Source organism: Anthonomus grandis, chromosome 17 (assembly GCF_022605725.1).
Source record: "Anthonomus grandis grandis chromosome 17, icAntGran1.3, whole genome shotgun sequence".
Lineage (NCBI taxonomy): Eukaryota > Metazoa > Arthropoda > Insecta > Coleoptera > Curculionidae > Anthonomus > Anthonomus grandis.
Genome location: NC_065562.1, coordinates 10911917 through 10937927, shown reverse-complemented (window position 1 = coordinate 10937927; position 26011 = coordinate 10911917). Strand labels below are relative to the sequence as shown.

The window sequence follows — 26011 nt, the reverse complement described above, 5'->3', positions numbered from 1 at the left end:
TAAAAAAATAGAAATTCATTATAAAAAGGAAGCATTTAAGAAAACTAACTGATTTATCTAAATATAGCTTTAACCAGAGAGCCACTTAATACGATTTTAAAACTTAATACCATGAAATCATTTAAATCTATTTTTAAAAGTTCGGACAAAATCAGGCATAAAATCGTCTTGAGACAAGTTTACAAGCGACTCCTGCAAGAAACAGGCCGCTTTCGATTGAAAGTTTAAATCAGCTGGAAAATCCAAAAAGTTTACTGAGAACCAAACCTGGAAAAATCCAATTAACAAGAGGGACGTGAACGTTAGACGCTGTCTGGAAAATTCTCAATAATCTGGAAAAAACTTAATTAGAAAATAAAAATAACAGGAATTTAAAGTATTTTGGGTGATGTTAAGTAACGATTATATTTAGATTGAATGTTTTAATACGGATGAAACAAGTCTAAAATTTTGCAAATATAGCATAATAAACACAGGCAAAAAAATGTTTTAAATCTGTGTCTACTATAGAACCAATAAGACAAACTTGAAATGCCTGGAAAACATAAAAAATTACAAAAAAAAAATAGTGAAGTACTGAGAAATCCATGAAAACCCCTTCCACGACTGCTTAAAAAGAAATTGAGTCAGAGCTTAACTATTGAATAATATGTAGTGCAGCAGATATACACCACTGGCAAATTTCTTTCTTGAGCACCGATATACATATGTATTAACATGTAACGGACCTTTATAGGTAAAGATGCTTTACTGATTCCCCAATACCGCTTGCTGTTGAGAGATGAAATGCAATACGCCACAGATTTTTGGAAAATAAGAGAATCGCTCTGGTTCTCTTTTTAACTTGTGAGTTAAGGCCTCAGTTGGCAGGGTGTGTATAAAACTGCCATTGGCCAAAACTTTAAAAATGACTTAAAGTCAGGCCAATCGGCTTCGACTATCTGTTAAAATAACTTAACTGCCTGAAAGAGAGAAACAATTACTTAAATTTAAAGCAATTTGTAACTGCTTAAAAAAAATATAATTTACTTGGCGATGAGTGTGTTGAATTAAATTGATTTTTTTTTCTTTTAATTTAAATTTATAATGTAGATGTACAGCGCAACACTTGATAATGTTTGTTTACTTCATCACTGGACATAGGCCGATTTTTTAAACAGAAATAGGTCTGATGATGCTTTATTAGCGAAACATATAACCTTCGTGACGTATATAAAGGATGTTTTGAGACCGAGACTTGGAGTTTTTATTTTTCTCTATAATTTACTTGACTGAGAGAGGGAGAAAAACTCGAGAAAAAAAAATAACATATATCAAAATTAAAGATTTTCTCGACACCCTATAAAATAATTAAAATATTCTTAATTATATGTCTATAATTCAATTAATTAAGGAAGCTACATGCAAAGTTTTAATAGGTTTCATGGATTTTGAGTTATGACTATTTTTATTAAAAAAAAAAAACATCTTAAAATTAGAAAAAAAAATAACTTAGATGTTCATGTATTAATTATTGTTTAAAAATTAGAAACCCAGGCCTAGTCATACTCCTCTTTCTGTAGGGTATAAGGAATGATAACAAACCTAATTAACATGATGGATTTATCAAGAGTTACTCTGTGGGTCAGAAAGCACATTTTAACGCAGTTATAGCAAATAAATAAAAAGTTTTTTTACATTCTAATAAAAACCAATCAAAACAGGTACTTTACAGGATAAATGTATAAAATTCTGTAGAAAGTATTGCCATATAAGTTATGAAAATTTTAAGAGTTTATTTATATGTTTCCTACTTAATTAAGTAATGCATAACTTAAATACACCCGATGCAACATTTATTGAAACCATATTATTTGGCTTAGATCACCACAACTGGGTCGAAATGTCGTTAATCTATTTAAGTATTTTTTTTACATCGATATCATGTATATATCAATCTATCTCAAAGAGTATAGAAATAAGAACTCTCTGAGTAGGTCTCTCCAATATATAAACAAATTATAAAAACGAAAAATGGCAATTATGTCTTCGCTTATAGGGAGTGGCTTATAGTGGAATGGTCAGGTCGTCTTATTTATTTTAAGTCTTATATAGAAGAAGAAGGAGAATAACTTACAACCCGGATTAAGTAACTACTGAACTGTGAGAAAGAATATGAACTAAATATTTTTAAAAATCCTAAAGACACTTAGTATATAATGTAACTACCCGAAATGTGAAGTATCAATCCTAAAATGACTGTCTGAAAAATTAATGGCTGAGCAAAACAAGTATTAATATATTTAAGTGTCTTAAATGTAAATCTTTGTCTGAGAATCAAAAACGAATTTCTCATTCCCAGAAGCTTTAATTATCATTATAAATAAATTATGAAACATCTACTTCATCATTTTTTATCCTCACGAGGATATAAAATGTTAATGTAGATAATCCTTAAATACAAATTTATTCCAGGTTTAAGCGGGGATAGATTTCACTTCGACGAAAATGGAGACGGGCCTGCCCGCTACAACATTATCCATTTCAAACAAGTTTCCCCAGGGAAGTATCAGTGGGTGCGAGTGGGCGAATATTTAGAAGGAACTTTAGAACTTAATATGTCAGGTAAGGAGCTGGCGAATTTACAAGAATTACTTAATTAATCGGGTATTTTCTAGAAATACAATTTAAGTTGGGCCAACCAAAACCTCCAGAGTCTGTGTGCAGTCTACCGTGTGCTGTGGGACAAGCAAAGAAGTATGTGGAGAAGGAGAGCTGTTGTTGGCATTGTTTTAACTGCACTCAATATCAGGTAAGTGAACTATTGTAAAATAAATATTGAATTATTACAAGATATATGCATTCCGATATAGTTTTCGCACTCGTTTGGTAACGCCATCTAAAAGTCATGATTCAAGCTTTGAATTTAAGTTACTGTAACAATAAATCATTCAAACAAATATACCGAGGCGCCATCTAGCAGTCACACTTGCAAAATACGATTAAGGTATATGAAGCCGAGAAGGTAAACAAAAACTGAAGGTAATTTTCTAATTTCTTCGGAACTGTCTAAGCATGAATGAATAATTAAGGAAAAAGATCTGGACAATCGAGGACAAACTCGAAAAGTACGTTAAATAAATCAATTAGGACACTATTAGACTTTTGTTTTAAATTGGACATAGCTTTATGTCAATTTGTCTTATTCGTTTTAGGTGATAAAGAAGACTTCCCTGCTTTTTTTCCAGTTTTCTTCCAGTTGTAAAGTACCTAATACTTTATACAAACTTGAAATAAATATGAATTTCCTAAAGAGAAAGCGAAATAATTCACATTTCAATTACCTTTTACAACAGGCTTACATTTTAATAGATGCTTTATATTTATATAGTATAACGAAACGTAACATTTAATGCAATGTACAGACTACTTGTTTATGTATTTTCCCTTTAATATTAAAGCTCGCGGTTCGGTTTAAGCTGAGAATTACAACGCAAAAATAACAAAACGGGCCCTTTAAAGATAGTTCATCATCGCGGTCGAAGATTAGAGGTGGCAGTGTACTTTAATTTTGCCAAAGCGCTTTGATGTTTTTATTTGTTTCCTGTTTTTCGGCACCCCAGGTGCGAGCTGGCCTTTTATTTCGCCACCATCTTTTCGGAACCTCTAGAGGCCGTAATTTGTAAGAGTAAAAGCGTCTTTTCTATTGTTTTTTTTTTGAAAAGCGCCTGTTAACTGTGACTCTTTTTAATATACTAGCCTTGTAAACAAGATCTCTATTAAGAATGAAATTGAATGGTTTAACGAAAAAACAAGACATCAATGTACTATTACCAAATGTATGGAAGAAATAAAAATTAACTGAAACTACTTGGAAGAACTTAAGAATTACTCAAATTAACTAAAATAAATAGGAAATTACTTGAACCTAGAACAAGAAAAACAACATTCAAACTGCCCAAAACAAGTGACTTTGACTGTCTGAAAGAAATAAAATATGACTTCAAGAGTCTGAAGTAACTAAGAAATGACTTCAACTGCCTGGAATAAATAATCATTACCTCAAACAAAAATAATAAATGATATTAATTGCTTGGTAAAGTAATTAATTGAGTCTAATTTGCCTGAAATAAGCAATTACTATTTTTTTTAAATTGTTTCAGATAGTTTATTGTCATTTTTTACTTTAATGACACGTTAATGGAAATATTTATTCCGGGCACTTAAAGCCTACTTCCTTGAAGTAAGAAAATATTCAGAGTGCCTGAAATAATTGACTTTAACTTCCCGGAATAAAAAAGATATTACTTGAAGAGCCTGGAATAAATTTTTTTTAAATTACGTAAATTAAAAAAAATAGGAGAAGTGGCCTCAATTGCCTGATAAATTAATGAATTGGGTCCAATTCATCCTGAAACAAGCAGTTGTTATCGTTTTGTTTTTATTTTGTGTAGTTTAGAGGCTTTTTCTAAGGTAATTATGTAATTATTTATTATTTCGTTCAGGCAGTTGAAGCTTACTATCTTGTAAAAATAAAATAAATAGAAAATGGCTTCAACTACCTGGAAGAAATTAAAACTCGCTAATACTGTCTAGAATAGAAAATTACTTCAACTGCCTGGAAGAACATAAAAATTATTTAAATCACCTGAAATAAATAGGAAATGACTTGAACTTAAAAGAGGTTAAAAATTATTCAAACTGCCTAAAACAACCCGGATAGCATAAATTATGCAGTGGATATCTATTGGATAAAGGATCTATCCGATCGATATCGACGTAGGGATAGTAAATATTTACTAAATATCCAGTGGATACTACCACAGATTTAACTAGCTAACGCAAGCTAACTTGCGTTAGCTAGTTAAATCTGTGATACTACGAATGACACACTTTTGTAAATTCTTTATGGTACCATTTGTGGATACCTGGCGAACTCCACGACTCCGAATCTGGATATTTAGGTATAAAGTTTTTGCTCGGTAGTATTAAATTAAATGATGGATATTCTCTGGACATGAAGCGATATCCGTAAATCCTGTTGGATACCACATGCGCTCTAATGGATATCCACATCGTACATTGGTTTCATCTCTTGACCACTACCAATTTAATTTTATTTTTAAATAAGCGAAAAATAAAAATTTTCATTTTAAATATTCTTGAGAGCATAATAGTAGATTATAAATATATAATACTTCAGGTAGATTGTGGTTCTATTGGATATTGAAAACTTAAACGAAATACCAATAATTTCCATTTCTATTTAATATCAATTTTAATTTGCAGATAATTTTTCCACCTTTCTTAAATACTTTCTTCTTTTGCCCTTTTTAAATACTCTCTTCTCATGGCTGCATCATAATATTTTTTATTTGATTTTTTAGGTAAACTTTCTTTTTTTTTAATTAATGTTAAAGACCATCTAGTCGAAAGAACTCCTTTATCTTCATGATGAAATTTTTATTTCTTTTGTCATTTCTTTGAAGAAGAAGCTATTGAAAAGGTTATATTCAAAAGAATCATCTTATTCACTTTATGGAGTAATTTTTCTGTTTCCCGTGTATTATTTTATTTGTTCTCGTTCACTGTGTAGTGCACTTTCTGATTCGGATTTTGATCTCCATCATTTTTGTCTTTTTACACATTTAAGTTATTTTTTTGCTATCTTCAATCAAATTCAATATCCACATTAAGATCCATTTTACTCACTAATATAGACATTTGGGTTCTTGAATTATCGACGAATATAGGTTTTATTTTGGTAAAAACTTTACACTAGAAAAGCTAGATTGAATCGCTTAGAATTAGTACTGAAAGTCAAATAGTGATGTTTTGATGATCATACAGTCTGCATCTTTAAAGTCTCGCGTTACAAATTATTCTCCATTATTAATTTGCTTCATTTTAGTAGGATTTGACTTATGGCCTTAAGGCTTAGATACATTTTGGGTTTTAATGCTGAGTGTAATACTTTAAGCTAATTTTTTGGCTTAGTCTTGAAATTGAGTCTATTTGCACGCTAATTCAGTTCTCCCAAACCATATCTCGCACTATATCCTCAACTTCTGCTCTGCTCTACATATGTGAGGCTAACAGATCAATTTGGTTTGCAACCTTATTGAATACTGAGCAGACTCCATACACTGGTGACGCTTGAACCAAGTTACTAAGAGCTAGTGATAGGTAGGAAAAATTACTGGGATAGTTGGGACATTAAAACTAATTCTGCTTAATAACGACGGACACACAGTGACATTACATTTATTAGTTTATACAAAAACGAGATTAAGTGTAATTATCTGCCCTTGAGTACACTTTGAAAGTGAAATATTTATAGTAATTTACTGCCTGACCGGTGTCTTGGTGGATAAACTAAGATTTATTTAAATTCTAGGTACTTTGAAAATGTCTTTTTTTTTCTTTTTTTTTTTAATTTTCTTCTTTACACTATGTTCGACTTGCTCAAGGGGGATACAGACTGTCCTGACTTCTAACCTTTACTTCTAACTAAAGAGTTAAACATAGCTGCAAAGGCGTTGACATTGTTAAAAGATTTACAATTTCGCAAAATAAAACCTATAGCATCTGCCTTGACCCAGAGACTCGGCAAAAGAAAGTTGATCAACAATTGAAGCGCTCGGGGGAACAAGGTACATAAGCCACATTTGGCCTTTATTGAGAAAAGTTAAAATGAAACTTTTGGGTAAATCCTGAAATCAGAGATATGTTTTCAAGCAAACGGTTCTATGTGATCTTTATAGAAGATGGATTTATTTATTAATTTCAAAGAAAATAATTGGTAATTTCTTTTTAAAAAAGAATATATTTCAAAAATGGAAAAAAAAATTGGCTTGTGACCTTTATGTTATCAAAAACATATGCTATATTTTTGCAATAAAAATACATAGAACCACATCTTAATAGCAATAAAATATTTTAAGTAGCCACAAATAACATCTGAATAAGATATGCAAGTAGTACACAAAAAAACGTGAACAAAAACTTGGATTCTGATTTAAAAAGTAAAAAAAAAACTTTATTTCTAAAACTCTTCGTCAAAATCTAGATTATTGGGTTCACCATCAACACATTCCACGTCATTTTGTTCTGTTATTGCATCCACATTAGCAGAATTAGAAGCTGTTTTCAAAATATTCAGGTAGAAGGTTTGGTTCACGGGAGGGATATATTGCATGAGTTTCTTCAATTCTTCTACTTTCTTACTTTGTAGCTCTACAGGCTTATCATTTTTTTTTTCCAAGTTTTTTAAAATTCCGTAGGCCTGTTGGCAAAGCCTATTTCCGCGTTTTTCGATATTTACTGGTTTAAAATTACCGTTTAGTTCATGTTTCACCAACATTACATTCGGATTTTGAGACTCGAAGCGGAAACATAGTACCCTATTAAAATGTAAAGGTTCTTTATCATCAGTAAGGTTTTTCTTTGTCATAGAGATGCTTCCAAAAGAAAAAAAATCACTTTGTTCCATAACGACTACTTCGAATAGATTTACCCGTTTACTTTTTTGCACAGCTTTAAACCAGTCTTCTGGAGAATAAATTTGGCCCAAGTATCTTGTATGCTTCTCTATGAGCGCAAAGTCACGATCACATGGTAGATAAAGGAAGGAAGGAATTAGGAAATAAGAAATCTATGCTCGATGCTTCTAAATTTATTTTCTCTCACGAGCTGCGACCAGAGTGATATGATTTGCCAATTTTTAATCTGGCTCCCGCAATTATCTGTAAAAATCACAAGATCTTTTTGGCCAGTACTAGCGATTTCTTCACTACCTCGCTTTGCCGTTGTTTCTGGCCACATGAACATGGTTGCTTTTCCACTTACGCAGTCATGGACACCAAGATTGTAGGTCCAAGCCTTCCTCAAATAAAAGGCAGAACCAACAGTTAGGTTTGATGTAGGAAGTGTTTGTTGTAAGTTAAAAGTAATCACAATTTTGTCTTTACTACTTACCGATACCACTTCCTCTTTCAAGCTGTTCTGCATGGCGGCTGCTGGCCTATGATGAAGTTCTAGTTGAGTTTTTAATTTTTTAACTTCTTCATCGTTTTTATTAGTTTCTTCGGTCTTAATCGAAATATTTAGAGAGTCACATGTGTGACAAGTATCGCCTTTTGGCAGTTTATAGCCTATATTGTATTCATTACAGAATATCCTTCGATACATATCTTCTTTTACTGGTGTAATGTTTTTATCTTGACACCAGTCAATGTAAAAATCGTTGTACAGAGATGAGATGGAAATGTCGTGATCTAAATATACTCTGTTGGGATTCCTTTTCCTGCTGTAGTGGCTAACATACTTTGGAAAAGCTTTGATGTGGTCATGAGCAGATTGTACTTGCTCATATTGGGTCTGTTGTGGTGCTTCCCACGTTCGTCATTTTTGGGAATACTTCTTCCCTCTGCAATCTGTTTGCAAATAGGTCGCACCCTTTTAGAGGAATTTTGTAATCCATGCACTGATAAAAACTCTTCCTTACAGAGTTGCAGATCTAAGCCATTTAATTTTATAAAATATTGATAATTTAAAAAGATTTTTGTTTTTTTTTCTATATGAACGTTTTTTCGGCATAGCTTTAATACACCCAAATAAATAAGTGTTTTGTTCTTTATAAGAACCCAAATTCCAAAAATCGTTAAAAATTTGGTTTTCCTTTCCAACCATCTTTTCTCTGCACTTCTTCTGACATTTACAGGGAGGGCCAATCATTCTATCGTCAACTTTCTTTCCTCTACTGCTCTCATAGCAGTGTCCCAGGTTACGCTTGGTTTTGACTTCTCCCTTTTTTCTTCTTTGAAGATTTTGTTTCCGCTATCGTGACGGAGTAGCTTTATCGGGTGTTTCTAGGACGCCTCTGGATACATCCGCTTCATTATTTTGGGAATGGGACTGTAAAAAATGTTTTTTTTTTGTAAGTTTTTTTGTCATGCGTTAATTAATATAGGTACCTTTTTAAACATTAAAATTGAAAAAAAAATTAACATGACAAATACTGAATAATATTTTTCGACTCAAAAAAGTCATAAGTCACATAAAATGGGTAATAAAATTTTTAAGAAATAGGCTTAGCTAAATAGGGTTAAGGTGTTCTAAAATTTTATTTCATAGTTACTTTGTTTTCTGACAGAAATAAATTACAAGAATTGGCTAAATCCAAAAAACTAAATTTATTACAGTATCGTAGTAAAAAGGCATATGCCACAACAAAAAAGAGCAAGACGGTCATAAGCCACAATATTGTTTACTTGCCGATAAATCGTCGTCCGTGAAAGAATCGGAGCTGCTATCATCGGGATTATAATTTCGGTCTCTTACACTATCATTTGAATCGAAATCACTTTCCGAACTAGCACTAGAAACTTCGTTTTTACACAGATTACGTTCAACAGACACCTGCTTCTGTGCGGCCATGTTGCTTTTGAGGTGGCATATGACTTTGTTGACTAAAAAAATGCCTGATATTTTAATTTGGCAACAAGAAACTACACGTTTGGTGACGCCGGTTAGCATATATTAGAGATATTTTTATTGTGGGTTGTGATCTTCTTAAGAAAGCATTCTATAAACAGATCTCATTTTCGTAAAAAATGTGGCTTATGTACCTTGTTCCCCCGAGCGCTTCAATTTATACTTTCAAATCTCGTGTACTGTAGTGCGTTCTGGCCAGAATAAAATGACCAACATAATAATCGCACTTTACAGGAGATCTCCTTCAACAAACATCATCGGACACTTATCGATATTCAATAATAGCCTATTCTGAACGCAAGATTCCTAAACAAAGTCTAAGCTACATTGGAGTCTCTCGCAATCCTCGTAAGTCTCCACGATCAAGTAAAATCTTAAATCGTCTGCAAATAATTGAAAATGGACATTTATAACATCGCCAATGTTCATTTAAAAAGACCAAGAATAGCAATGGGTTAAGATTGATGCCCTCTGGCACGTCTGATGTTACAAATTGTACGGATTTATATCCATTGTACTGAACAAACTGTTTACGACCAAGTAAATATACATATATAAAGAGGGTTGAAAAACAAAGGGATTTGGGTGTGACTTTTGATAAAAATCTATCTTTTGACAATGACATTCTAGCTAAAATTGAGTGTGTTCAAAGAATTATAGGTTTCTTCACAAGAAATACAAAAAACTGTGACATTGAATTGTCTCTGCATCTTTTTGACAGTTTGGTGGTGCTAATATTGGAATATGCATCTGCAGGATTTCTGCGATCGAAAGAGTGCAAAGAAAATTCGTGAACTGTCTTTATTTCAGAAAATATGGTGTTTACCCACAACGTTGATGCAATCATAACTATTTGCTAGGTGTTTTTCATCACTTGAAAACAGAAGGGAAACAGTACTTCTTGGCACTATGTTTGAGTTGCTCAAGGGGGATATAGACTGTCCTGATATTCTCTGCCAGTTTTCTTTTGCGACAACTAGAAGCGGTTCTAGAGCTCCAAAAATGTTTTATCCAAAATTACCTAGAACAAATCTTTAGAGGACTTCTCCTATATATAAAATGAGTTGTATCTTTGACCAGTATTGCTCTGAAATTGACATTGACATAATAAATTTAAATTAATTAAAAAAAATTGACCAGAAATTGTGTAGCTTCAACTAAATATCTTGTAAAATGACACATTAGTGACCTATGTTAAATAATAATGTATTTTCCGCTACCTTTCTGTAATGGTAATTAGTTGTTGATATCTTTATGAATAAATAAATAAATAAGATCTTAAAAAAAATCAGAAAATTGTTTGATATGCCAAAAGCCTTGAACTTTTTAAGTAGTATATCAGGGCAATTTTACCGGAGGCCGTAGGGCAGTCATTAAACACCACATTCACCTGACTCCTTCTATACAAAACATTAGCAAGAAATTCCTCAAAACGACCCAGATTAGTTGCCGTCGACCAACCCCTAAAGCCTATCAGTTTTTTGTTCTATTTTATCAGCCATTGCCTAACGGATATTGTCTTTTATTAGTGTTGATCTAATTATGACTGAAAATACTAACTGATAAAAATGATCTTAAAGTGAAGTTAATTCTTTTGAACTCTCATTCATTTGAAGCACATTCCATTACTTGTTTTAAAATTAATATATAGAAATCATTGCATTATCCTGATCTTAGCATATCTATTTAACTAACGTCTTTACATTCCACATATAAATCCTGATTGGCAGCTCGAGGATTACAGCCTCTCACCACTTAAGATTTGTCTGAAACTGCGGTGGCCATGTTCGAACTGTTTTCTCATGATAGATTATGCAGAAAATAAATTAAGGCGATTTTCTTATTGGTTTTCGCTTCTTAGTACCTTAACCTTTGACAGTGTCATTAATCTTTAGTTTTAGGTTAATATTGGCAATAACTGTCCTATACCAGAAAAATTTATTGACTCTCCGTCAATTGGTGAAACATCAACAAACTCAGTTTTTTTGCCTAAATTATTAGTGAATGTCTAATTAAAAAAAAATATATTTTTTCTATTTTGGTTATTATCACACTATTTTCTTTCTCCTCTCTCCTTTTTTTGTTCCATTAGCCTCATAATCTTATTTGCAACCGCTGTTTACATGTCAGTTATTTATCAGATATGTATAAAACTGCTAAGGCCTAATTACAGATAGCTTCTGAAGGTTAATATTTCACTGGTATTATGACTCTTGTATAGATCCAGTAAATTCGATTAATTTACTTGGACTTTCTTTACCCAGTCTTAAAGAAGCAAGTCTTTTTAATTTATATGTCTTCTATCTCAATTCATTGGTTCATACTAATCATCACTAGTATGTAAAATTCCTTTATACCATTAAAATAGATCATACCCTAACGTCAAATGTCTTTGAACAAATTGCAGAAGAACATAGTGCTGAACGACCATATTTGACAATAATAAAAACAGAATTTGTGAACCACCACGTCCCTCTTGGACCTCATTGATCCCGTTTGCAAGTAAAACTCTTGCTATTGTTGCAACAGATGTGTTAGCAAAGGCACCATCAATGTGATAAAAAGGACCTAATACTTCCTTTTTATTTAAGTTTGCGTCTCAAAAGTCATCAGGTTTACGTTCAAAACACTATCACTGATAAACAAGCATAATAGCAATATTTAGGCTTAAGAAATACTAGAGCTAACGAGCAACTAAAGTTGCGTATCGGCGACGCGACTCTAGCTGTTCTATATAGTTAGAATAAAGAGTTAAAAGCAATGAAACAACTAGGGAGCTATTGTGTCCTTTGCTTTCACTTATTTGACTCTGAAACGATAAGTCTATGATTCTGCTGTAAGAGCAGAAATGGTTATATGTCTTCTGAAATATCATAATCCTCGATATAAAAGATCTTTCACATAAGCAGTTCCTATTGAAAATTTAAATACAGCAAACTGTGTATCAGATATTATGGACATTTTTTATACGTTTGAAACGTCAATCGACGCCCATATGTGTAGAATATGTCAGAATGTTATATTTTCCATGATTCTGACAGATATACCAGGCTGACCGATAACATAGGTTATGCTGGCTTTGAGAACGGTTATGGTTCATTCGCATAGACCGACGACTTACGAAACCCCACAATAATAATTAATACATCAAACGAACTTACCTGTGGAATTCGATCTAAATTATTCTCTGCATCCAATTCAAAGACATTTTACTATGTAGTTTTGGTACTTAATACGCACAAGATTTTAAAGACGTAAAAAGAAGCCACCCCTTCACCCCTTGCTGGTGCATTTTATGGTCACTCATTTAGTTTAAAGTATCAATTTGTTTTATTTAAAAATAATTGGGGCTTATCGGGTTGGGAGGATTTGGTGTCTTTGAAGTGGATGCAGTGAATAATTTAGATCGAACTTCATAGGTGAGTTCGTTTGATCTATTAATTATTCTCTGCATTCACTTCAAAGACATTTTACTATGTAGATGTTTAAAGGTTTTTATTTTTGAGTAAAACAAATTGCATGTTGTAACCCATTAACCATTATTATTTTTAATATAATTTTTTTTTTCGAATAATGTTAACTTAAACCTTCGAAACTGTAACATTTCATACATAAAGTTATAACTTTAGATAAAATGTAATTCATGTATAAATATCGTACTATTTAACCCATGTACAAATGAGAAAGAAAGGACTTTATATTATTTGAAAAAAAGTCTAACAACAAAAATTATTAATATCGTGGGTAAACAGCTTATATTAAGTTTTTAGTACAGTATTTTAGTTTCAAAATTAAATTTAGATTGCACATATTGCGATGAAGAAATAGAGGCTTGTCTGGTGGAGTATAGTTTAAAATGGAAATGTCTACACCAGATTTATGCAAAGTATCCCTAATCCATCTATTAGTCGTGTCTTTAGACGCGTGTCATTTCGAATGTTCTTTGTTATATCAACAAAATTGAAAACAAGAGAGGCTACATATAATTTAGAGTTGTAAAAAAAGGAGACTCTCAATCCTCTTTTAAATAATCTTTTTAAATAAATCCTAATATTATAATTAACTTAATAACTCCTTAATCCATCTCCTTAAATATACGGTTGTGTATTATGACTATTTCATGTTTTTATTAGATCTGGAATAAATATTTGAATGCCTGAGTTAGATTTAATATTACTGGAGATTTTACTTAAAAAAGTTATTTGTCTTCTATGTACTGTAGCCAGCAGAACGTACGTCGAGTAGATAATTTAGAAGAAATTTTTTTAAGCTATCTTCATTAACATTACTGTTACAACCTCTTTTTTATATATTAATAATAAGAGTAATGATAATGCGGATCTCTGAGTATTTAAACTAATATATGCAGGGGATTTATTTTTAAAAGGGCGTTGTAAAAACTCGATAACCTTTGATATGTTAGCCACAAATCGATTAAGGTTTCTTGAGGAACAGTATTATTACAGTATACAGTATATTAACCGTATATTTTTATGGGCTATAAACATAATATTGACAGCCTCGGGATTCCTATCCGGACGGCTAATTTGCACTTTAGAGAGTTCTTGGTATTTGGAGTTTATTTTGACACATTGTTCGCTTCTCGGGTGATTTTGGGTTATAAATTGCCACCTTAAAGCAATTAGCAATTATAAATTGCCACCTTGAAGATCGAAAGACTTAGAATCTTTGCGATGTGGATTTTTACCAAAAATGTTTAAAAAATCTGCAGATATCTGAGAGGAGTTTTCATCAATGTGACCTTTACCAGTGACATTTTTTGAATTTTTCCTAGTATAAAAGAAAATGAAGAAAATGCGTAAAACCGTATATTACCCCATAACATAGTAAACGCATCAATTATTTCTGCGCCTGAGTCAACTTGCCATAATGCCTGACACCTACATTTAGTGTTATACTGGGAAGCAAAAGATCTTTATGTGGCGTCCCAATTTTTTTAGAAATAGCTCTAAAATCATAAAAGGCAAATATCCATTCCGTTTCAGGTTTTAAGATATGAGATTCTTAATCTGCTTCCTAGTTTTCTTGGGATGAAATATAAGAGGCATAAGTATCGCTTTTCATACCAATGCCAAATTATCCTTGATAATTCACTTAAATTTGCATATTTGATGCTACATTCTATTGATGTAACTGACTGCTAATTTATTACAGCTAAATTAATACTGCTAAATATTGCAATGTTTTAAAATATTTGTATAATGCCTTTTCTCCAAAAATAATGCTTTTAACTCTAAGAAGTTATATAAGCGTCGTTGCGTCGTTGACTCTGAGCTCAGGTACTATAGCCACTTTTAGAGATATCCGTAAATATTTCTAGTGCATAAATATTTTATTTAATATTATTATATATGGTGTCAATATTTGTTAACCACCAGGAAATATAGCTATAGCTCTTCCCTTGGTAGGATGATTATGACGACTGATCAACCTCGTGGTAAAATAATTTTAGACCGATGATGCCAAAAATCACACCAAACTTTATTGGTATGTATTGGATGCTCTTGGATCTCAAGCTTAACTGCTTCCGGTTCTATTCAGATAATACACATCCATATCTATGATCGTTTACATTCAGCTTTTAAGTCCATAGATTTAAATTTATCGGCCACACTACGAATAGTCCTCTCCTCTTGGTAGGACGATTATGGCAACTGGTCAATGTCGTTCTTTAAGAAATTTGGACCGGTGACCCCAAAAATCACACTAAACTTTATTGGGATGTATTGGATGCTTATGGATCTCATATTCAACTGCTTCAGATGTTATTCAGAGAACACACATCAGTATCTATAGGCATTTAGACACACCTTCAGCTTCTGGGTCAGTAAACTCAAATTTATTGACTGTTTTCCAAACAAAACACATATTTTAATAAAAGATTTTTATCATTTGCACATGCTGTTAAATGCTAGATCAGTCTATGGTAATTTGGCATAATTGACTTAATAAATTAAAGCCAAATCAACAGATGTAGCTTCAATACTATGGCCTAGCAATCAACTGTCAAAGTCCCTATTGCAAAACACTGTAGAACGTAGGACTTTGAACAAAAACCTCGCACATTCTACAAGTTGTTCCCTCTCCCGCATTTAGCAGATTATTCTTTTGTTGGTGTTCAAAAGAGTAGACATGCCCTATCAGAACCTCTATAAAAATTAATTTAGTTTGATTATTCCAAGAAACATCCATGAACACCGGAAGGTCCTCTCAGTGGCGTTCTCTGATATTTTCCTCTTCTTTTTATTTTCTTTAGGTAACCCAATGAGGCAGGTTCTTCCTTCGTTAGTTTTCGAAACATATATATATTATTTAATGCTATCTTTTTGATTAACTAGACAGCTTTTCGATTTAATTACTCGCTTCTGTAAATATTTGTACAGAGCTGATAATCCTTTGGTATAATATATTTAGAAAGATCTGATAATGTAATGCATTCTGTCTATGATCTCTGATCGAAGATGTACTTGTGTAATGTACTGCATGTAATTCTTCGTTTTTATCGAGCATAACTCTTCTGCAGCTTCTTCTACAAAGGCCCAAGGTATAAAAATAATGGTATCTAGTGCTAATGTCAAATGTCAAACATTTTTTCATAGCTCTTGTAATATATTTCATCTTTGCACTTTATCTCTTTGGTAAGATGACCATCTGGTTCTTGAAAAATCTCCATTCTTTCTGACTTGGTCTGTACTTATATAGTTTTATCTTTTGGTGGCCAACTATTGGTTATAAGACTAAGTTGGTTGGGACTACCAGGAAAGTGTATCTGATCAGTTTAGGAAGATATTGGTTACATCAATTCAAGATATTTTAAAAAAATACTAGATTAGTTGAGCAGCTCCTAAATATATGCTCTCAAATACGTTTCGATTCTCAAAGCGCACTTCTCGAGATAACTTGCATATCTAACCGTAAATAACTTTCTGAATTACAGACTTATAAGATGTAATTAAACATTTCCAGCTCTTTAGCACACATACTCTTACAATATTATCTCTTTACTATACAGATTAACATTATAATTTCTTTGAATTTTCAGATTCGCTCTCCCTTCGATGCAACCCAATGCATAGCGTGTCCAATGGGTGAACTGCCAGACCATCAACATGTCCGTTGTATACCAATTCCAGAAGAATACCTGCAACCGGATAGCGGGTGGGCTATTGGAGCTATGGCATTTAGCTCTACAGGGATGCTCATAACCCTCTTTGTATTTGGAGTTTTTATTAAGCACAATACCACTCCTGTGGTAAGGGCAGCTGGACGGGAACTCAGCTACACCCTACTAGCTGGAATATTGATGTGCTACAGTGTCACTTACGCTTTGGTTTTGAAACCGACGGACATTGTGTGTGGGATCCAACGGTAAGTAAATTTTGTTCAGTGATTTTATTTTGAGTAAGATTAATGACATTCATAGAAGTCAGTTCGAATCAAAACTCATCGTGATAATTGTTTCAGGTTCGGCGCGGGCTTTTGTTTCACCGTGGTCTATGCGGCTTTACTGACGAAAACCAATCGGATATCCAGGATTTTTAAGGCGAGCAAACATTCGGCAAAAAGGCCCAATTTCATTTCGCCTCGTTCGCAGCTTATTATTTGTACGGGATTGGTTGGGATCCAGGTAAAAAGTTTTATTATATTGTCATTTTTCTTTGCAAAACATCAAATACAATGACGTGAAAACGTTCATGAATTCTGAATAATAAAGCCAGGATAAGTTGCCAGGGATTGGAGAAATGTTGAAACAATGCGTTACCTATAAAGTCATACTCATACTCATTTATACATATAAAATACAAAAAAAGAAATTAATTAAAGTTTGTTTTTTTTCTAGTATCATAGTCATGTATATTTTCATGTGTTAGATAAAAGTTCCTTTTCTTTATGTACATACAATTAATTTTTAAAAATATACAGATTGGCGAACGGATCACTACACATATAAGGTTCCTAACAGGCGAGATATTGCAAAGCCGCCGCCGCGACAGTACGCTGGTGTTCGAGGTTCGAGCTCGATTATTTTAAATTTTATTTTAGTAAGCGTCTAACGTCGGTGAGATCTGTATCTCTTGTGGCAAAATTTTAAAAAATATTACGCGGCATTGGTGTAATATTTTTCTAATGCAAGAATTACATGTGTAAAACCCGCATAGATCCGTAATTATAATTTTGAATTTGAAATTGAAAATTAAACCGTTGTTCTTAATAAAATAAAATATAACCTCTAATAAAAATAGACTGTAATCATTATAAAAAAAATCAGAAAGAAACCCCACAAATAAAAGTAATTTTGTGACAAATCGGGAGATTTTGGAGGCCATTTAATATTGCCAGTTCCACTAATAAGGCTGCTAGGAAAAGTATTTGTTACAAATTCTTTTACTCTAACCAAATTATGAGTAGGACAGCCATGTTGTTGAAAATAGACTGATCCCTGGTCTATATCAGGGAAGAGCTGAACGGCAGGAAGAACTTAAGTACCCTCAATGAAAAATGGCCCAATAATATGGTAGCTCAAAATACCAGCTCAAACATTCAACTTTTGAGGGTACTAAGTACGGAACTAAAAACTTTTGTGCTTGTTTTCCTGAGACCAGTAATGAACAATGGAAGGATTATATTTACCATACAATGGAAAAGATAACTTATCTGAAAACAAAATAGTTTCTACGAAATTTTCATTTTCATTCGCCTTTTCCATCATAAAATGTCATTCTTCGCCACTGATATTCAGGAAACACCTCCTGAATTTTGGAATATTTAAAACAATTATATCCATGTTTTTTTCCAAATATTCACTCACAGTATTATGGTGCATAGCCAGTTCCTCTCCAACACTTCTGCTCGATCGTGTTGAATCCAAGACCAAAGCACTACAAACCATTTCTTCCAGCCGCTCTATCGCCTGGACTCTTTCAATAGGTGATTCTTGAGTTTTAAAGTGACAATTTCTACATTCTTGGACGCAAAAAGATGTCTCAAAATTTGACACGACATTTAAAATAGTTTTAGCACAAGGAATCGGTCTATTTTCAAAACTGAGTGAGAATAATCCCTGCATTGTACTGCCGAATTGCCTCCATAAAACCATTTAATCAATTGAACTTTTTCGGAAGAAAATAGCGGTTTAGGACTCAACAGTGCAGTATGCAATTACACCGCAAAATAAGGTCTGCTGATTGTGCCGTGTCGAAAATAGCAAATCAGACGATCGGAATCGGCCGCGCCGCTTATCAAACAGAAAGGAAGCGAGAAGCGGTGTTGCATTATAATGCCTATGTGTAGTTTTCTATTTGCCAACCTGTATATATACATGGTAGTGTCAGGAATCGAAAATTTACAAAAGCCTCTTTACAATCATCCCGGTAACTCAAACATGAGCCCCAGATGAGGGTGCCTGGACAAGTACAAAATAGGCAGTGCACAGAATTTCATGAGATACATTGTTCGAGACATTCCTAAGAATATGTATACCCCTGGACACTTTCGAGCTAGCTCTTGTTGTATTGTTGGTTACTCCAAGAAACTCTGCCTGAGTGATGCCCTCTCATTTAATTAAGTAAACGCATTGTAAATAGCATCTGTTGGGTTTCATTTTTATTTAATAGCATTATGTTTATACAGAACCAATGTTCAGCCCCTGCCTGTGCATCCCTAGATCCTAAAACTGCCAGTTCTTATTAAGTCCTTAAAGTCATAGGTTTCTCTGAAAAACTTAAGGTCCGACTCAAAAAATAATGCAAATATCCCAATTATACAACAAGAAATGAACCGATCACTATTAAAAGCTGTTGACTGAAAACAGAGAAGACAATTAGTGGAACACATCTACATATGTGATAATAGAGGGTAATACAATCATGGTTCATATGGACCAAGTCAAGAATGCAGTACGAAATTTGAAAAACGGTCGAGCTACAGGTCCAGGAGAAATTCCCGCTGAACTAATTAAATATGGGTCAGAAAAACTGTTTCAAGAACTCACTTGGTGCATCAACCAGCCCCTAAATGGGGATCCGGTTTCTGCAGAATGGAAAAAAGCATATATATCATCCATCTATAAGAAAGGGAATACACTGAAATGTTCAAACTACAAAGGTATATCTGTAACCAGCCGCACGAGTCATTTGTATGGGAGAATTATTCGAGATCTCATTGAACAGAAATATATAAACAAAGAAGAAGAAGAACAGTCAGCTGGAAGAACGCGTACGGATAACATCTTCTGCTTAAAACAAGGTATGGATAAAAGGTCAGCTATTAACCAAAAAACCCATCTTATGATCATAGATCTCCAGAAAGCCTATAAAATAGTCCCTGTCAAAAAGTTGTGGTCTTAGTCATTTTATTATAAAATCTCTTAAAAACCTCGTTAAGAGTAAAAATCGGTAATAACTTATCAGAGAAGTTGCTGGTAGATAAAGGTTTACTCCAAGGCTACTGTGCATCACCTACATTATTTAAGAATTACATAGCGCAATCTTTGTATCAATCAAGAGAAAGTATAACGGGATGGGCATCGACATCAGAGGGAGACACTTGCCTTTATACTCTACAATTTGCTGATGACCAAGTTATCATAGCGAAAGATAAAGACAACTTGTAATATATGTCGCAAAAATTGCTGGAACAGTATAATAACTAATGATCTTTACTGCAAATCAATACGAAATATCTCCAAACTGAGCAGAAACATCCAACATCCAATTAAATATAGATGAAATAACTAGTTGCAACGTTTACACGTATCTTGGTGTGGAATTGAACTGATAGGATCAACATTTTTTCAAATCATTGAGAAACTACTTAGTAAAATTATTTTAAGAGTTTTTGATTTCTATAAGCCTTTGACAGTATAAAGACTTTTAAACTTTGGTTTTTGCAAGGATATTGTATTTTTGTAAACCTTTTTGGTAAACAAACTCAATAATTATGATATTAAAATGAAATCCATAAAATTCTTACATGATCTTTTAAAATATTTGGATTCTTATAAAGCCTTTGACAGCATCAAGATTTTCTCAATTCAATAAAAAACTACTCAATAACTCAGAAACGTATGTATTCACAATAAATTTTTTATTAAATTTTTTGATAAAGAAACTCTCGATTTTGATAATAACCTAAAATCAATAATAAAATCGTTAAATAGGTTTTTAAAAAAATAATAAACAAACTAAATATGAAAGTGGTGCTCCGGGACCATCTTCTAAGAGGAAATTGTACATAAATATACATATAAATGGAGCCAAAGAAGTTTTACTTCAGTCGTGTGATCTCAAACGCACTATTTTTTTTTGAAAAAATGATCTGTTTCAAAAATATTTTTTTTCTCTATTACGTCTAATACAATCTTAATGTTAAATTTATTTTAAATTTTTAAGACATAATATACAGAAACAAAAAAAATATTAGATGGCCACAATCTAATTTTTAATCTTTACCCATGCACCCAACCCCTTTCAAATCAAAATCTGATTATCATACCAATCCCATTCTAACACATAAAAATCCGGCTCGTCTCGAAGCATAGAGCAAAAATCCGGAGACGAGTTGACCTTCTTCTCCAGAATGTCGTAGCAAAGTGTTTTTTAATACAGTCAGTCAGCCGACTCGAAATGCGGAAAATCTGATAAGCGTCGGAAAAATCTCTTCGGTAAATTCTTAATGGATGTTGGATATCCGGCCGGTATAATGCTCTTAACCGGGGGAAGACATGCCGTAAACTTTTTGTCGTTCGTTCCAAATATGGCCCGAAAAAATTGCTTTGAAATAGCAGGTTAAGTATGTTTAGGGCCCTTTTTGTTTAAACTGATTGAAATGTAATGGTCTTTAAACGGACCCTTTTTGTTTTTCAGATGAATCTTTTTTTTTTCGTATTCGGTATTAAAATTATTTTAGTGGAATTGTACAGTCAATTTTGGGATCCAAAAAGGCTGTGTAACTTTAAAAAATCTATGCGGACGTAGTTTTTTATCAGTCATTAAGCTAACAAATAACTTAAAAATAAAATAAAAATAAAATTTAAAATGTGTATCTGTCCTTCCAGTAGTTTTTTGAATGTGATGAAAACTAAACCGTAAGTGTGCAGAAAAAATTACAAAACAAAAAATGAAGATAACAAATAAAATTTTCTACAATTTACCTTTTGGAAGGGAAACTGTACAACCAACAAAGCAAGAGAATGCCAAAGGTGTAGGGTTTATTGAATTCAAAGTTTCTCGAAGTAGAGTCCACTTTAGCGTTAAATAGAGGAAGCGATCTTTTACTAATAGCCAGAGTCATATTGATTCCAACAGAGCATAAGCGAGTAATTATGAGGCGCGAGTCTTTAAAGATGATCTACATTCCGACAAATGCTGATACGATCTACACTTTATCCTCAGACAATGGCGCCGAACATTAGCATAGGTTATTTTACAGTTATGACTAACACAATCGAAAATAGTCAACTAGTTTATTTACACACTTCCCTACGAAAACACGAACATTAACGACTACTAGAGATATTTTGTTTTACTGTATTTAATTACAACTATTTAAATCTCGCGGCAATATTCCGAACTTTACTTCACTGGTCTGACAAACTGACTACTATCGGCGATGCGGCGCCTTATATACTCGGCAGAACGCTATTTCGGAAGATTCCCACTGAACCTTCGAGATGTAATAATATTAATAATAATGTATTTATTTAGCTTGAAATACAAAAGGTAATACATAATATATAGATAATATAATACATATTTAAAAAACAACTTAAGAATTTAAATCAATAAAAATAAAAAATGCAAATAAATTGAAAAAAAGTGTGTGCTTGTACAAAATGACATACATATACAAAAAACACAAAAAGTCTCACATGCAGAAAATACACAAAAAAAAATACGAAACAACAACTACACAAACAAGGGTAATAAGGATAAAACAGTAAAAGAAAGTATGTATAAATAAAACTTAAAAATAAGTAAAATTACTGTTTAAGAATGGATAAATAAAATAAAACAACTAAAACTAAAAATAAAATGTTAACATGTGTAAAAATAAAAATAAAATAAGACATTCACACACTGATAAATTTTCTCAATAGCCTCCTAAACTGGTTTAAATTATCACAGATTTTGATTTCAGTTGGCAACTTATTAAATTCAATAAGTCCCTTGCTGAGTACAGAATTTAACATCTGACTAGTATTGCATCTATCAAGGACAAAGTCTGTATTATTTCTGGTGCAGTAATTGTGGACGTCTCCGAACACTCTTATTTTATCACAGATATATGTGGGTAGTAGACGTTGTTTTAATTTAAAAATAAATACATACACACCAAACATAATCCTCTGCCTGACAGACATCATACCTAGCACACTTAACATAATAATAACAGGAGTATATCGATTGCATTTTAGGATTAGTCTCATTGCTCTATTTTGAATTACTTTAAACTGTTTCACCTTATATTTAGGCAGGTTGAATAATAATGTGAAGCAAAACTGCAAATGGGGAACAGCAATGGCATTATATAGCAGGAGCTTTGTATGCATCGATAAGTTTTTTCCAACTGTATTAATAAACCCAACTTTCTTGGAAAATTTTCTCATGGCGTAATCTGCATGTGCGATAAAATTTAAATTTGCATCCAAAATTGTACCCAAATACTTTATTTCTTTTTCATAAAAAATACTCTCCCCGCCTACACTGTGCATGTCATGTTCATGACATTCACTGACATGTTCACATTGTCATTTTTTATTTGATTATTTTTCGATTTTTTTGTAAAAAGGTAAAATTTAGATTTACTTGTATTTAAACATAATTTGGTGACACAAAGCCAGCTGAAACCATCTGATCAATATTGTTTCCTATTATATAAATCATTGTGTCATCTGCAAATAACACAGTTTTACATTTTTGTGTAACTTTTACCATATCATTTATATATAATAAGAACAACAATAATGGACCCAATACTGTTCCCTGGGGAACACCAAATACAACATTAAGAACCTGAGAGAGAGTATTCCCATACTTTACATGTTGGACTATATTACGCAAATAAGATTCAAACCAGTTCAAGACATCACCTCTAATTCCCAATTGGTTTAATTTATATAGCAGAATTTCTCATTTCTCTGTCTATCGTTTCGAATGCTCGTTTAAAATCTAAGAATACCGCTAAAACATATTTATTATTATCAATGGCTTTGAGAAAATTATCACAGTGACACTCACGAAAACCAGGCTGATTTTCAATAATTATCGAGTTTTCGTTACAGTAATTTAGAAGTTGCTCTTTTACACATACCTCAAGGAGCTTTTCATAGACAGGTACGGTATTAATTGGTCGGAACTCATTATGGTTGATGGTATTTGGTACTTTGGGAACAGCAACAACAGTAGACAGTTTTGATGATTCCGGGAAAACTCAATTTTTTAAAGAAGTGTTAATAACATCCAAGACACGATCACCGACAGCACAAGATACATCACACAAGACTTGCTTAGATATGCCATTTTCTATACCTCCAACACTTTTTAAATTTTTAGAATTTCTTTCATTTTCTTCATTGATACTTGACCAAACGTGGAAAATAGTTTACTAGGTTCAGGGGCTCTGGTACCATTATTTATTACATTTGGTGACTGTGGTGAATGTCGTGCGGTGTACCGCTTATGTCATTTTGTAATGACGGAGAAATGAAAAATCAGCTGGTTTCTCGGTTTACAATAGACGAGTTTTAGTGTTTACCAAGTTACGTTTCCTGGTTACAGTGCTGGTAACGGGGTGTAAATAGTAATGCGTGCGCAAATAGTTTGTTTACTTCATATTTATTTATAAGCTTGTTTACTTTTGTGGTTTAATTAAAATTCAGATTATTTTTATTTAGTTTTTTTTTAAATTTTTAAATAAAAATATCAGCATGAATGATAGTGATAGCCGCGCAGATTTTGCAGCAATATTTTTCAAAAGAAGTCAGGAACATGAAGATTATATCACTGCAGAGCTACTTCTTCAAGATAAGGATTATTATATACCACTTTAGCTACTTGTCTTGATAAATAGCAGAATAAATACGATTGTAAAGAAGAAAATAATGTTTTTCTTTAAATGTGCTGCAGCAGAGAGATATACATAAGAAATATGAGCTATGTGGAAAATGTTGTTCCAAAATAATTATTCAATATTAAGTTCTATAAATTTTATTTAAACACAATTTAACTTTAACGAAAAGCTTTTTAATAAATCTTTTAACATACAAAACTTGTACCATACAAAACTCGTTCTGTGAAACTCCCAGAAGTCGACTAAAACAAAAGTAAGAAAGTAGCAGACTAGAAAAGGATAAATATATTAGCAAAATTCGTAACCGACCAGTCATGATGGTAACTACTTTTGTTACCAGGTAATAATTTACACTGTTGCCAGTGTTTATTACCTAAACAAAAAAATATCGCCGCTAACGCGGTTACTTATTACCAGGTAACAATTTTTTTTATCTGGTTAACGCTAAAACTCGTCTAATATCATTACATTATGAAATGTATGCTTTGTGGATTCTCTTTATGATATGAGACTTCAAATTTAGTTGAAAGGCGTTAATAACTGATAGTTTAGTGCCGGTGGAGATGTTAGTTTTCTCTTTTTAGTGAATAGCAGCAGCTGAGTCTTTTTGGGATAAATGAATAAAGAGCATACCATTTTTCTATTAAATAAAAAGCTGCTTGAATAAATTAATACAAACGCCTTCATTTCAAACTCGGAGAAGGTCATCTATGCTCATCCGTTCATCTAGAAAGACAAAAATTATAAATGCACAAACTTATACTTCACAGAAGTAGTTCTTTTATTTTACGTTTAAACATTTTAAGACACTTTGATTCTTCAGAAGTTATTTAAAGTATAGGAAAATGATTTTTCAATCATGGCTTTAGTTATTTTAGGTATTTCATCAAAGAGTAAATTGAATCGTATTCCACGAGAGTGAACCAGATTTCTCCGAGATATTAGGCCACCTACTCATGCAAGAAAAAGTACAATTTACTACAACTAATAATTGAGGTTAAGATGGAAGGAAAAAGTGGGCTTGGGAAAAAGGCGACTGTCCTGGATGCAGACATGAACTACCAGAAACTGGATCGGCCTGAACTTCGAGCAAGTCCTTGTGAGCGTCGAGCCAATGTGATCGACAACCTTTATTGAGAAAGAGAAGAATTTATTAAGACAGAAAGCAAAGTGTAGCTTTTCTCGATTGGAAATATTTAAACATTCCAGTTCGGAAAGTTTATCACTGGCAATACTGACATGATCTTAGTGTCCAAGCTGGAAAATCTAACGTATGCAAGAATTTAGCACTTTTTGAAGTTTATTCTTAGTAAATACATTTATGCCTGGAAAATATACCAAATTGCAATAGTTAGGGTGACACAAATCCAGTGTTTCACAGAGAACTTTTTTTAGCTTGACGTTAAGAACATCTTTACTCTTGTAAATGTTTTAAAGGTTATAATAG

General features: G+C 32.6%; 1 protein-coding gene and 1 long non-coding RNA gene across 2 annotated transcripts in view; one reads left to right on the top strand and one right to left on the bottom strand.

Annotated features, from left to right (window-relative positions):
* Positions 1-26011, top strand: part of LOC126746648 (metabotropic glutamate receptor 2-like) — a 593383-nt gene that overhangs the window by 557496 nt on the left and 9876 nt on the right. The window contains exons 10-13 of the mRNA XM_050454987.1: positions 2455-2604; positions 2658-2791; positions 16538-16863; positions 16960-17122. Of these exons, the coding sequence (XP_050310944.1) occupies positions 2455-2604; positions 2658-2791; positions 16538-16863; positions 16960-17122 (773 nt within the window). The remainder of the gene's footprint in view (positions 1-2454; positions 2605-2657; positions 2792-16537; positions 16864-16959; positions 17123-26011) is intronic.
* On the bottom strand, positions 9159-10052 carry LOC126746658 (uncharacterized). The gene is made up of 2 exons (XR_007663944.1): positions 9609-10052; positions 9159-9449 (listed from the first exon to the last, which is right to left on the bottom strand). It is a non-coding gene; the product is annotated as an uncharacterized LOC126746658 (long non-coding RNA).